The sequence below is a fragment of the Hoplias malabaricus genome, chromosome 8 (assembly GCF_029633855.1).
Source record: "Hoplias malabaricus isolate fHopMal1 chromosome 8, fHopMal1.hap1, whole genome shotgun sequence".
Lineage (NCBI taxonomy): Eukaryota > Metazoa > Chordata > Actinopteri > Characiformes > Erythrinidae > Hoplias > Hoplias malabaricus.
In genome coordinates this window covers 4227528-4242527 of record NC_089807.1, presented here as the reverse complement: position 1 = coordinate 4242527, position 15000 = coordinate 4227528, and the positions used below count along the sequence as shown (strand labels likewise).

At 45.5% G+C, this 15000-nt stretch overlaps 1 protein-coding gene across 1 annotated transcript in view; it reads left to right on the top strand.

The window, feature by feature from the left end:
• Positions 1-15000, top strand: part of syne2b (spectrin repeat containing, nuclear envelope 2b) — a 167208-nt gene that overhangs the window by 103666 nt on the left and 48542 nt on the right. The window contains exons 78-91 of the mRNA XM_066679143.1: positions 319-438; positions 1840-1934; positions 2478-2658; positions 2824-2940; positions 3047-3184; positions 3569-3769; positions 7080-7175; positions 7590-7709; positions 7856-8056; positions 8164-8337; positions 9393-9524; positions 9922-10157; positions 10706-10838; positions 11891-12472. Of these exons, the coding sequence (XP_066535240.1) occupies positions 319-438; positions 1840-1934; positions 2478-2658; positions 2824-2940; positions 3047-3184; positions 3569-3769; positions 7080-7175; positions 7590-7709; positions 7856-8056; positions 8164-8337; positions 9393-9524; positions 9922-10157; positions 10706-10838; positions 11891-12472 (2526 nt within the window). The remainder of the gene's footprint in view (positions 1-318; positions 439-1839; positions 1935-2477; positions 2659-2823; positions 2941-3046; positions 3185-3568; positions 3770-7079; positions 7176-7589; positions 7710-7855; positions 8057-8163; positions 8338-9392; positions 9525-9921; positions 10158-10705; positions 10839-11890; positions 12473-15000) is intronic.

Below are 15000 nucleotides of genomic sequence, written 5' to 3'. Positions count from 1 at the left end.
GGGATGAAAACGTTTCTTTCTGAACGTGACTGTACATGACAGTTCTGTCTCATCTCTGCTATCATCCAACAGAATTCTGTCTTTACCTGATGGTAGCCTGACACAATTCTGCCTGAACCCAAACATTTCCCAACAGAATTCCGATCTCAACAGGAACCTGACACAGTTCTTTCCCAGTTGTAGACAGATGCCATTGTCTGACTCAACAAGTGTGACTCAAGAGAATCGTTGTAATTCTTTAGATCTGCTAGCCTGTGTGCACTTTTTAATGTTATTATTAGACTATGAAACTTTACACGATTTTCCCGTGTATTGTAGATGTGTGCTGAGGGAGAGCGCCCCCTTCAGGCCCAGGTACAGCATAGCTACACTGTACAAGAGATTCTGACCTCGAACAAAGGCAAACTGTTCAGGCAAAGCAGTTTACAGCAGCAGAGGGTAATACACACACAGACAAACATACACACACACTAACACACGCACACACTTACATACTCACACACTAACACACACACACTCTAATATATACACACACACACACACTCTAATATATACACACACACACACTAACACACACTCTAACACACACACAAACACTATAACACGCATACACACACACACACACACTAACACACGCATACACACACATACACGCACACACTTACATACTCACACACTAACACACACACTTACATACTCACACACTAACACACACACACTCTAATATATACACACACACACACACACAGTAACACACACTCTAACACACACACACACACTAATATATATATATATATACACACACACACTAATATATACACAACAACACACACACACTAACATACACACACACTAACATACACACACACACAAACACACACACTAACATACACACACACTTACATACTCACACACTAACACACACACACACACACTCTAACACACACACACACACTAACACACGCATACACACACACTAATATATATATATACACACACACACACTAATATACACACACACACACACACTAATATATATATATATACACACACACACACACTAATATATATATATACACACACACACTAATATACACACACACACACACTAATATATATATATACACACACACACACTAATATATATATATACACACACACACTAATATATACACAACATACACACACACTAACATACACACACACTAACACACACACACACACACTAACATACACACACACACTAACACACACACACTAACACACACACAAACACACACACACACACTAATATATACACACACACTAACAATGATATTATTGAATGTTTGCAGTAGCCATTACATTGACACCTAGTGTCCTGGCTGTATCAGTTTTACCCTGAACCTATTCTAAAGATGGCTGCCTGATAAAGTGCTTCATTCTGGGAGTGAAAAGCAATTTAATTCTGCGTATCATTTACATTTACAATATTTAGCAGATGCTCACAATAGTGCTTAGTGTTCAGACAGAATGTGTTTATGAGGTGCACTACCAAATTAAACATATATATATACATCCTATTGTAAAATATAGATTGATATTTTTGGGGGCACAAATGGCTGATTTCTCCTTTAAAGCACATGCCCCCTGAATAAAATCTGACTAAAAATCTGTGGGTTTTCTCTTCTAACTAAAGGAAATATATCTCTATATAGGTCCATGCTAATTGACCGCACAATACAGATACATACAGAAGTAGCGACAGGTTTAGTGAGCACGGGTTTATTCTGCTCAGGGTACAGCTTTAAAGGGTCATTTATGAAACTTTAGTGAACTTTCCTATAACTTTGTCTTCAGGAGCTGGAGCAGGGTTTGAGTGAACAGAGAGAACTAACTAAAGCCATCGCTGCCAGAGGACGACTGCACAGCCTAACTGCTGAGGAAAATACAGGGTAACTGACTTGCACACACATATCAACACCTTATATATATATATAAGACCTTTCTCTCAGAGTGTGTGTAAGGACTGGGACTGTAACTTGTCTGTAAGTTCCTGAATTCTGAATCTCAAGCTGTTTAATTTTGTAGCACTTTCAGTCTGCGTTTACTTTAATGCGCCTTAAGCAATGTAACTGTAAAAACTAATGTAGGTGAACATTACCCACCAATGGAGAACAAATAAGTCAACATCCTCAATACTTTTCATGCTTTTTAACATTCTGAGGTTTCTCCACTGTCCAAATGCCTTCAGTTTTTTTTCCCCCAGTTAATGAGCCAGGGTCAAATTACAACATGCAAAAACCGGAGAGCTGAGCTAGCAGCTAATGAGGAAACACTGCCTTTTACAGCATCTGCTGCTAATGTCTTGGTGTCAGACACCACAGGAGACCTTCAGAGATCTAGTAACGTCTATATTTTGGCAGCAAATGAGGAACCTCCACAAGAATAGGACATGACACACACGCGTTCTAACATTTCTTTGTTGTCCTCCACAGGGGCTTTGCTCCAGCACCAGTGACTGTGGGAGATGACCAGAGACAGGAAGGGGAGGAGTCAGTGCACCGGAAGTGGGCACACCTCCAACAGAGACTGACCCAAAGACTGACCCCGAAGGGACCTCAGGACGAGGAGGAGGAGGGGGAGGAGGAAAATATGGCGACAGAGGAATCACCACAGGTATAAGCTTGTAATATTCTCCATCCTACAGTAATTGTTTCATTGTTTAACACACACACACACACACACAAATAGACAATGAGCCACAGGAGCTAATGTAGCAAACATGTTTGTATGTTTTGTGGGTGTGTGTGTGTGTGTGTGTGTGTGTGTGTGTGTGTGCAGATATCCTCACCATCCATATGTGTGTGGAGCCATGCCGATGGAGCTGTGTGTCTACAGGAGCTACAGTCACACATCACACTCCTCAGAGAGCTCGGACACACAGGTTCCACTGAAACAGTGAGTGCTGAGAAATGGAAGGAAACAGACTAAAAGGAAGAACCTCTGTTGTTGACACCTCTATATATATATATCTGTGTGTGTGTGTGTGTCTGTCTCTCTGTAGGATGTGCGAGCAGTAGATGAAGGACTGTTTGAGGTTGTTAGCGGAGTTGGACTCTCTCTCTCTTTGCTCTCCAACTCGATCCTCAACCAGCCCCAACAAACACTCACTGATACAAACCACCAACTGCTACAGATACAGGTATCATCCCTTTCTCAGTCCATTAATATATCAACCTTTCCATCCTCCATTTAGTCCCCAGTCATTCATTCATCCCTGCATCCACATATCCCTCCCTTCCTCCATCCCTCCATTCATCCATGTATTCATAACTCCCTTCCCCTGCTCATCCATCCATCCATCTGTCCATCCATCCAAGCACTTATCTATATATACATGCAATCCCTCGACCTTCTCATCGTTTCATCCATCTACACATCCCTCCATCCACTCATTAATTCAACCATCAGCCCATCCACCTGTTTATCGATCTTATTTCCAGTGTTCATCAGTACATTAACATTTACTATGGGTCTGAAATGCAGTGGAATAACCCTGTCCTCTGAATGTGTGTGTGTTTGGTAGAGTGTGTGTACGGAACTGACCTCTTTAGGAGCAGAGTTGAATTCTGTGGGGTCCGAGGTGGTCCAGTGTTTAGGCTCAGTGGTGCCTGGAGCGAGTGTGTGTCTGGATCTGCTGCAGGAACGAGTTTGTGAGATCCAGAATCTTCTCTCAGAGAAACAGAAGCACCTGCAGAAACAGCTGGAACACACACTGCACAAACAGGTCAGAAAACACGCAGTCCCACACACACAAACACACACACACACACATACACACACACACATACACACACACACACAAATACTGCTATCCAGCCAGAGAAATTACAATGATAATATTGCCATGTCACTGTCATAGAAAAAGCTGATATATTCATCTGAACTGCAGTGAGCCCTAGTTGTAGATGTAAAGGGCATGAATCTCCCAAAAATATAACACGTCAAATTAGAAAGTTATTCATTCATTCATTCCTTATCTGTAGCCCTTATCCAGTTCAGGATCGCGGTGGGTCCAGAGCCTACCTGGAATCATTGGGCGCAAGGCAGGAATACACCCTGGAGGGGGCGCCAGTCCTTCACAGGGCAACACACACTCACACACATTCACTCACACACACACCTAGGGACACTTTTGAGTCATCAATCCACCTACAAACGTGTGTTTTTGAACTGTGGGAGGAAACCGGAGCACCTGGAGGAAACCCACACAGACACAGGGAGAACACACCACACTCTTCACAGACAGTCACCCGGAGGAAACCCACACAGACACAGGGAGAACACACCACACTCCTCACAGACAGCCACCCGGAGGAAACCCACACAGACACAGAGAGAACACACCACACTCCTCACAGACAGTCACACGGAGGAAACCCACACAGACACAGGGAGAACACACCAACTCCTCACAGACAGTCACCCGGAGGAAACCCACACCGACACAGAGAGAACACACCACACTCCTCACAGACAGTCACCCGGAGGAAACCCACACCGACACAGAGAGAACACACCACACTCCTCACAGACAGTCACCCGGAGGAAACCCACACAGACACAGAGAGAACACACCACACTCCTCACAGACAGTCACCCGGAGGAAACCCACACAGACACAGAGAGAACACACCACACTCCTCACAGACAGTCACCCGGAGGAAACCCACACAGACACAGAGAGAACACACCACACTCCTCACAGACAGTCATCGGAGGAAACCCACGCAGACACAGAGAGAACACACCACACTCCTCACAGACAGCCACCCGGAGGAAACCCACGCAGACACAGGGAGAACACACCACACTCCTCACAGACAGTCACCCGGAGGAAACCCACACAGACACAGAGAGAACACACCACACTCCTCACAGACAGTCACCCGGAGGAAACCCACACAGACACAGAGAGAACACACCACACTCCTCACAGACAGTCATCGGAGGAAACCCACGCAGACACAGAGAGAACACACCACACTCCTCACAGACAGCCACCCGGAGGAAACCCACGCAGACACAGGGAGAACACACCACACTCCTCACAGACAGTCACCCGGAGGAAACCCACACCGACACAGAGAGAACACACCACACTCCTCACAGACAGTCACCCGGAGGAAACCCACACAGACACAGAGAGAACACACCACACTCCTCACAGACAGTCATCGGAGGAAACCCACGCAGACACAGAGAGAACACACCACACTCCTCACAGACAGCCACCCGGAGGAAACCCACACAGACACAGGGAGAACACACCAACTCCTCACAGACAGTCACCCGGAGGAAACCCACACCGACACAGAGAGAACACACCACACTCCTCACAGACAGTCACCCGGAGGAAACCCACACCGACACAGAGAGAACACACCACACTCCTCACAGACAGTCACCCGGAGGAAACCCACACAGACACAGAGAGAACACACCACACTCCTCACAGACAGTCACCCGGAGGAAACCCACACCGACACAGAGAGAACACACCACACTCCTCACAGACAGTCACCCGGAGGAAACCCACACAGACACAGAGAGAACACACCACACTCCTCACAGACAGTCATCGGAGGAAACCCACACAGACACAGAGAGAACACACCACACTCCTCACAGACAGTCATCGGAGGAAACCCACGCAGACACAAAGAGAACACACCACACTCCTCACAGACAGCCACCCGGAGGAAACCCACACAGACACAGAGAGAACACACCACACTCCTCACAGACAGTCATCGGAGGAAACCCACGCAGACACAGGGAGAACACACCACACTCCTCACAGACAGCCACCCGGAGGAAACCCACACAGACACAGACAGAACACACCACACTCCTCACAGACAGTCACCCGGAGGAAACCCACGCAGACACAGACAGAACACACCACACTCCTCACAGTCAGTCACCCGGAGGAAACCCACACAGACACAGGGAGAACACACCACACTCCTCACAGACAGTCACCCGGAGGAAACCCACGCAGACACAGGGAGAACACACCACACTCCTCACAGTCAGTCACCCGGAGGAAACCCACACAGACACAGGGAGAACACACCACACTCCTCACAGACAGTCACCCAGAGGAAACCCACACAGACACAGGGAGAACACACCACAATCCTCACAGACAGTCACCCGGAGGAAACCCACACAGACACAGGGAGAACACACCACACTCCTCACAGACAGTCACCCAGAGGAAACCCACACAGACACAGGGAGAACACACCACACTCCTCACAGACAGTCACCCGGAGGAAACCCACACAGACACAGGGAGAACACACCACACTCCTCACAGACAGTCACCCGGAGGAAACCCACACAGACACAGGGAGAACACACCACACTCCTCACAGACAGTCACCCAGAGGAAACCCACACAGACACAGGGAGAACACACCACCAAATTCAACATGCAACATGAACCATAGTCACGTTTTTTATGAATTTATTAATCTTCTAATTGAAAACACATGACATAACTAAAGAGAACAGAGAGAGGACATTTTACTGCACTTTATCTGTTCATTTGCTGAGTTTAACATATTGGGAAAAAATAATATATAAAATATGGCCTGTGCTCAAGTCATTTTTAAATGGTATTTTTTCCCAATATGTTATACTCAGCTTATAAACTAAAATTTGCATTATATATATATATTCATGCTGACACTGACCCAAATTAACTGTCCCTCCAAAAACATGATGCTTTTTGCTGTCACTAAATGAGGAATGTGTGAGTTTGTCAGCATTTCTGTGTCATTGGTCAAACCCCTCAAACACCTCTGAACGTCTCACCCTCAGCATTTTTACACAACAATAACAACAGCTTCTCCTGCATGTACTTACTAGCCACTCATTGACCACTCCTCCTTGTGTCTTCTACGTGTACTTCCTGGCCCCTGGGCAATAATTTTATTTCCCTAATGAACCTCCCATTTATGTTTTACTAATTTGTATGTAATAACATTTTTATGGCAGCCTCACCTTATGTTTCACATACTCTACAGAGCCAGATTAAAAACATGCATGCTTCGTTGCTCACTAACATCTCAACGCTGCACTCAGCAACCCATCACCGAGGTGACCTTCAGACTCAGCTACAGGTAAACACTCGCTCAGGGTAAACTCCACTACCAAGGGAGAGCTCGCTTGGCCTTATTTATGTAGACACCATTAGGGGTGGTATTCTTACAAAGCAGTTTTCCATTTTAATATTAAAATTAATTGGTTTTCGACTCTTAACAGTGGATTTATTTAATAGCTCCTTGTTTCTTAGTTTGGAGTTGTCAGAAGGGACTTCCCCACTGTTTAATGATGCACACCATGTTTAGATTCAGCCAATCAGCTTTGACCTTCGTTATCAGAGCAGTCAAGCATTAATCTCCTCATTAAAATAACTCCACAGTTTATTACACTCTGTACATGTCTCTGAGAGAAGAGCTTGAACTGTCCACTGAAGGCCTGAAGTGGACATGAGAGTGACCTCTGACCCTATATCGCCATGGTTATATTGCCAGGCCGTTGCTGGGTTCCAGCAGGAACTACAGCAGAAGGAGAGGGAGCTGGACACACTGAGAGCAGAGACAGAGAGTGGGGGACACACGTCAGAACTCACGCCGGGCATCAACACACTGGAGGTGTGTGTGTTTTTACGTTTTTAAAGGTTTATAATATCATTAAATGTAGTACATATTAATATTACGTATAAATAAGTGCTCTGGCACTGTGTAAAACAAACCTGTGTGTTACGCTCTTCGGCCTCTGTGTGTATGTGTGTGTTTAGGGTGTGTTGGAGAGGGTGTGGTGTAGTGTGAGGGAGCGAAGGACGGATGTCCAGTTCAGGCTGGAGCAGCAGCAGCAGTGTGACCGGCTGATCAAGAGCCTGCAGGACTTTCTGGAGCTGATTCGAGAAAAACTGACCAGCAGCACACAGCTACAGCTGGACAACACACAGCAACTCAACACATACATCCACACACACACGGTAAACCAACACACAGGAAAGCATATTTTGTCTGGGTTCCCAACAAAACGTTCACCAATGCAGCTGACCACGTCGCTGGCCACTTTCTCATCTCTCCACATTTACAGAAATCCCTTCTGTTTCTGGACACTCGTCTGAGGTCTCTGCAGCAGCTTATTGACCGGATGGCAGACAGCACCCCCTGTAGGCAGAAGGCTACAGTGGCAGAACTGGAGGCTCAGGTGGACGGCCTTCAGAAACAGGCCATGGACACTGTGACTGCTCTACAGACTGGTCATCAGGTACAAGACAGACTGGATTATTTGGTTTCTGATGTATACACATTGTCACTGTCCAATGAAAAACATATATTTCCAAGATAGAAACTTTATAGGAGAATAAAAAAACTTCTAAACTTTGAATGGAAGTCAATGTAAAAAGATTTTATTCCAAGAAAAAAAAATGATATATGTGGGCGGCACGGTGGTGCAGCAGGGAGTGTAGCAGTCACACAGCTTCAGGGACCTGGAGGTTGTGGGTTCGATTCCCGCTCCGGGTGACTGTCTGTGAGGAGTGTGGTGTGTTCTCTTTGTGTCCGCGTTGGTTTCCTCCGGGTGACAGTCTGTGAGGAGTGTGGTGTGTTCTCCCTGTGTCTGTGTGGGTTTCCTCCGAGTGCTCCGGTTTCCTCGCACAGTCCAAAAACACACGTGGGTAGGTGGATTGGCGACTCAGAAGTGTCCGTAGGTGTGAGTGTGTGAGTGAATGTGTGAGTGTGTGTGTTGCCCTGTGAAGGACTGGCGCCCCCTCCAGGGTGTATTCCTGCCTTGCGCCCAATGATTTCAGGTAGGCTCTGGACCCACTGCAACCCTGAATTGGATAAGGGTTACAGATAATGGATGAATTTTATATGTGTGTATATATATATGTTCTCGTGTTCTTGGATGGACGCACTGTCCATGGTGGCTTGCACACAATGATTCTGGGTAGGCTCTGGACCCACTGTGACCCTTATCAGGATGAAGTGGTTACAGACAGAATGAATGAATGAATGCTGATAAAACCTACACATTGTTGATTTTTGTAAGCTGACTTTAATTACTTTTATATTAATATATACTAGTGTTTGCTTATAAGAGCACCCTCCTTTCTGCTAAAGTTTTATTACACTATACACTTTCATTTTATTCCTGAAATTAAATCAATATCTAAATATATTAACTTCAACTCAGTATTTCTCTCTTTTTCCACCTGTTCATGTTTTGTAACTTTAGCCAAAACGTCCCCAGTTTATTTTCTGGGTGCTGGAGGGTTAATAGATTTGGTACTTGGTATTTATGCTTGAAATTTTCCTTGAAAGTTCTGGACTCAGTGGGAGGAGAGCCAGTCCTGGATAGAGAAACTACTGCAAGACCTGGAGACTCAGCTTCCCAAGATGCCTCTGGGAGAGCAAACTGAGGCGGAGCTACAGGAGCACCTGTCTGCTTATGAGGTATTTCTGCACACGTGACCTGCTTTATATCACTGTTTATCAGAAACCCATGTCCTGCTGGAGTACAGTGGAATGATTCAGCACCCAAAAATTATTTGAACGATCACAGTCCTATTGTCAGAAACTGACAGTGATGAAAAGGCCTGACAAACTGCAGCAGAAAATGAGCTACCGACTTATATCATAGAAGTATAGTCGAGCTCTACGGAGGACAACGAGTGAAACAGTAGATGTTTCCAGTAAGTGGCTACTGAAGGGAAAAATGTAAGGGGTAAAGTTTGATCTAGTGCCAGTCATTTTTTAAACCCATTTTGAGGAATGTATTTGAGTACACTCTGAGCCTACATTTTGTACAATGTATTTTCATTTTCATTTTCATTTTTATTACCTCCATCAGGTCTTGCAGGCAGCTCTGGATGATAACAGAGCACAGATCTCTTTGGTGTTAGATCAGGCCTCCAGAATAAAGAGAAACGGTATGGCGCAGGGGGATATGTCCTGTCACATGTTGGGTGTTCCCATAAGCCGAGTGGGCGTATCTGTCCTGAAGCTGAAGCAGCGGCTAGCTGCTCTACAGAGGAACATAGAGCATGAACGAGACTCTACTGTCCAGATGAAGAAACTGTGGAACAGGTAAAATCATCCTAATGTGTGAGAGATTTTTGTGTATGTGTTATATCTAAATAAGCACTATTACTAAATGTATCATAGATGTATATGAATACTGTGAGGAGTGTGGTGTGTTCTCCCTGTGTCTGCGTGGGTTTCCTCCGGGTGCTCCGGTTTCCTCGCACAGTCCAAAAACACATGTTGGTAGGTGGATTGGCGACTCAAAAGTGTCCGTAGGTGTGAGTGTGTGAGTGAATGTGTGTTGCCCGGTGAAGGACTGGCGCCCCCTCTAGGGTGTGTTCCTGCCTTGCACCCAATGATTCCATGTAGGCTCTGGACCCACCGCGACCCTGAACTGGATAAGGGTTACAGATAATGAATGAATGAATGAATGTATATGAATACTTTATAAGAAGATATTCAACCTATATTTGTCATATTTTCATAGTGTGTTCTTGATATTCTACAGATCTCAAACTTGTGAAAGCAGTGACAGAGAAGTTGAAACATAATGAAATGTACATTAAAAAGTGCAATAAAGCAGATTGTTCAAAGAAATCATCCCCCCGCAGGTATCACCGTGACTCAGCAGCGCTGACCGAGTGGATGGACAAAGCCAAAGAACGTCTGAGGAACTGGACAGACCACATGACCTCAGCTGAACAGGACACTACCCAGGCTCTGTCTTTTTACAAGGAGTTTATAGTGAGTTCTATGTGTTTTGCTCTAATTGTATTGTAACATTTTTATTTAGAAGTTAGCTGTTCTCTTTGATTCCTGTTTCTGATGATGATGGATGCGCGGGCAGCTCCAGGGGCCTGGAGGTTGTGGGTTCAAGTCCCGCTCCGGGTGACTGTCTGTAAGGAGTGTGGTGTGTTCTCCCTGTGTCTGTGTGGGTTTCCTCCGGGTGACTGTCTGTAAGGAGTGTGGTGTGTTCTCCCTGTGTCTGCGTGGGTTTCTTCCGGGTGACTGTCTGTGAGGAGTGTGGTGTGTTCTCCCTGTGTCTGTGTGGGTTTCCTCCAGGTGACTGTCTGTGAGGAGTGTGGTGTGTTCTCCCTGTGTCTGTGTGGGTTTCCTCTGGGTGACTGTCTGTGAGGAGTGTGGTGTGTTCTCCCTGTGTCTGTGTGGGTTTCCTCCGGGTGACTGTCTGTGAGGAGTGTGGTGTGTTCTCCCTGTGTCTGTGTGGGTTTCCTCCGGGTGATATTTTGCTAAATATTATTTACTCGTACTTACTCTTCATTTTTTGTGTATTTCTCAAAAACCTTTTTGAACATTATTATGTTACACACTCTGCTTTATTATAATATTTAAGATAGATGTTTGTTGATAGACCAGAATCTTACCTCTCCAAAGGGAGCAACATTATAGGAGAAGGAAAAAACTTTATTGAAATGTAATTTAATGCAAAAACATATTTCTAATCATTGTGGACTGCTTGGGCTTATCCACATTTTATTTATCCACACTTATTTATTAAAAATATCAACAGTAAAGGGCCAAGGAGTTTTCTCAACAACGGCAAAATATAATATCCGAGTAAATAACCCGGTAATAAGAGTAATAATGTTGCTAATAAACTTTAAATCGTCAAACCAGCTGATGATATGGTTCAACTTTAAAAAAATCTGTTTTGTCAATAGTCCCAAGAGTGTAAATCCCTTTTCAGCTTAGACAGTAAATAACGAAATCACCGAGTACAAATCCAAATGATGAGTTTATGTTGATGTGCTTGTCTCTAATGTATTTATTTTTCCCAGGAGCTTAGTAAAGAGCTGGAGATGAGGTCAGCGCTGAAGGTCTCCGTGGTTGGCGCAGGCTCAGAGATCCTGCAGCTGTGTGAAAGAGAACATCTGGATGTACCCAGTACAGCTCCTCATGCCAAATTTAGACATCGTATCATCAACTGTGACCATAAGGAGAACACCATTGAAAAAGACATTTCCTCCATTAAGGATAATACTACTCCAGATATGAGTGTTGCCATGGAAACAAGCCTGGAAAAAGATGCACCCATTGATGTGAACCAGGGTTTCTCGAAAGGTCATCCATCCACTGATGATGATTTGGCAGGAAAAGCTTACAGTCCTCAAGTGGAATTTCCTAATGAATCTAAAGCTGTGACCCAAGATCAGAGCCCAGTAAACAGAACATCGAATGAAAACACGGGTTCCTCTGGTGTTATTCAGGTCAGTAGAACCTGCTCAGGTTCCTCAGATGGGTCAGTGACTGGAAACACTTCTCCTGCCTTGCTGTCCCTAAAGGCTGAGCTATCCCAAGTAGAACAAGACTGGACTGAGGTCTCTACCAACATCCCTTCTGTACAGCAAAGACTACACCAGGTGAGTCCTGCACCGAAATAATAACCTTGTGATATACATTAAATTGTTAGCCGTCTTCTAGCCCTTGATTGCTGGTCTGTTTCTAACATGTAGCCACTGCTGTTTACACTGGCCCATACTCCTGAAAGTAACGTAAAACAAGTCGAGATTTCACTACGACTGACCTACAAAACGTTTATTGCTCAATTCATGAAACTCATATAACATGGAAACAGGCTGAGATTTGAGCACAGTTGATAAATCAGCTTCAGTGCTCAAATGCTGGGCGGCACGGTGGCGCAGCAGGTAGTGTCGCAGTCACACAGCTCCAAGGGCCTGGAGGTTGTGGGTTCGATTCCCGCTCCCCATGTCCTCCCCATGTCCACATCGGTTTCCTCCGGTCTCCTCCCACAGTCCAAAAACACACGTTGGTAGGTGGATTGGCGACTCCAAAGTGTTCGTAGATGTGTGTGTGTGTGTGTGTGTGTGTGCGTGTTGCCCTGTGAAGGACTGGCGCCCCCTCCAGGGTGTATTCCTGCCTTGCGCCCAATGATTCCCGGTAGGCTCTGGACCCACCGTGACCCTGAACTGGATAAGCAGATTTGAATCTAAACTGAATCTGACCCTGAACTGGTTACAGATAATGAATGAATGCTCAAATGCTAGACTAACTGTGCCTCATTTACATGTGATTTACATAAAGCATGCCCTAATCCATGCATATATTTTGTTAATAGGCTAGTTAAAACATATCAGGTTCAGAGTTAGAGACTTTGGAGATATTAGCTGTACTTGTAGTGGGGTTTTGAGGTCAAGCAGTGTATAGCTCCTCCAACTGACCAAATTTTCTATCCATCAATCCATTATCTGTAACCCTTATCCAGTTCAGGGTCGCGGTGGGTCCAGAGCCTACCTGGAATCATTGGGCGCAAGGCGGCAATACACCCTGGAGGGGGCACCATTCCTTCACAGGGCAACACACATTCACACCTTTACTCACACACTCACACCTACGGACACTTTTGAGTCACCAATCCACCTACCAACGTGTGTTTTTGGACTGTGGGAGGAAACTGGAGCACCCAGAGGAAACCTACCCGGACACAAGGAGAACACACCACACTCCTCACAGACAGTCACCCGGAGGAAACCCACGCAGACATGGAGAACACACCACACTCCTCACAGACAGTCACCCGGAGGAAACCCACAAAGACACAGGGAGAACACACCACATTCCTCACAGACAGTCACCCGGAGGAAACCCACGCAGACATGGAGAACACACCACACTCCTCACAGACAGTCACCCGGAGGAAACCCACAAAGACACAGGGAGAACACACCACACTTCTCACAGACAGTCACCCGGAGGAAACCCACGCAGACACAGAGAGAACACACCACACTCTTCACAGACAGTCACCCGGAGGAAACCCATGCAGACACAGGGAGAACACACCACACTCCTCACAGACAGTCACCCGGAGGAAACCCACGCAGACACAGGGAGAACACACAAACTCCTCACAGACAGTCACCCGGAGGAAACCCACGCAGACACAGGGAGAACACACGAACTCTTCACAGACAGTTACCCGGAGGAAACCCACAAAGACACAGGGAGAACACACCACACTCTTCACAGACAGTCACCCGGAGGAAACCCACACAGACACAGGGAGAACACACCACACTCCTCACAGACAGTCACCCAGAGCAGAAATCGAACCCACAACCTCCAGGTCCCTGGAGCTGTGTGACTGCGACACTAACCTGCTGCACCACCGACCAAATTTTATACTATTGAAATAATGACAATGGGAAAATGGGAAATAAACAAAAGCTCTTAATTTAATCTTTATTTAAGATGATAGAAATATATGATTGCATGGTTGATAATATATTTAAACATTGTATTAGTGCAGCGTATTTGAAATGGCACTTTGTACACAGATTATTACTGTTAATATCTTGTATTTCTGTTGGTATTTTTGATGATTGATGGTTGTTGGATCGTCTGTGGAACTGGGGTTTTCTGGGAGTTTCCATGACTCCTGTGACAGTGTAATAGAAGCTGCCTTTGTTATTGAGTGCACACTTTCAAACCACAGTTCGCATCTCAGCGGAAACCCACACAGTGTAGTTAGTAAAAAAGTAAAAAGACTTTCAATGGTTGGATGTAAAAGGTTTGATTGTAGCCACTCAGGGGGTCAGCCTTAGCCTAAAGTTTAGAGACAGGGCTTGGTAAAGGAAGGTTGTCGGTTCGATCCTCAGGAACCAGCAGGAACATTCACGGCTGAAGTGCCCTTGAGCAAGGCACTGAACCCCAAAACGCTACCCAGGCACCTGGGATGGCTGCCCATCGCTCTGGGTGTGTGTTCACAGCTCCTAGTTCACTTGTGTGTGTGTGTGTGTGTGTGTGTGTGTGTGTGTGTGTGTTCACTGCCACAGATGGGTTAAATGCAGAAGGCACATTTCATTGTGCAATGACAAATAATTGCACTTTATTATTACATTATTATTATTATTATTATTTCCTCACAGTG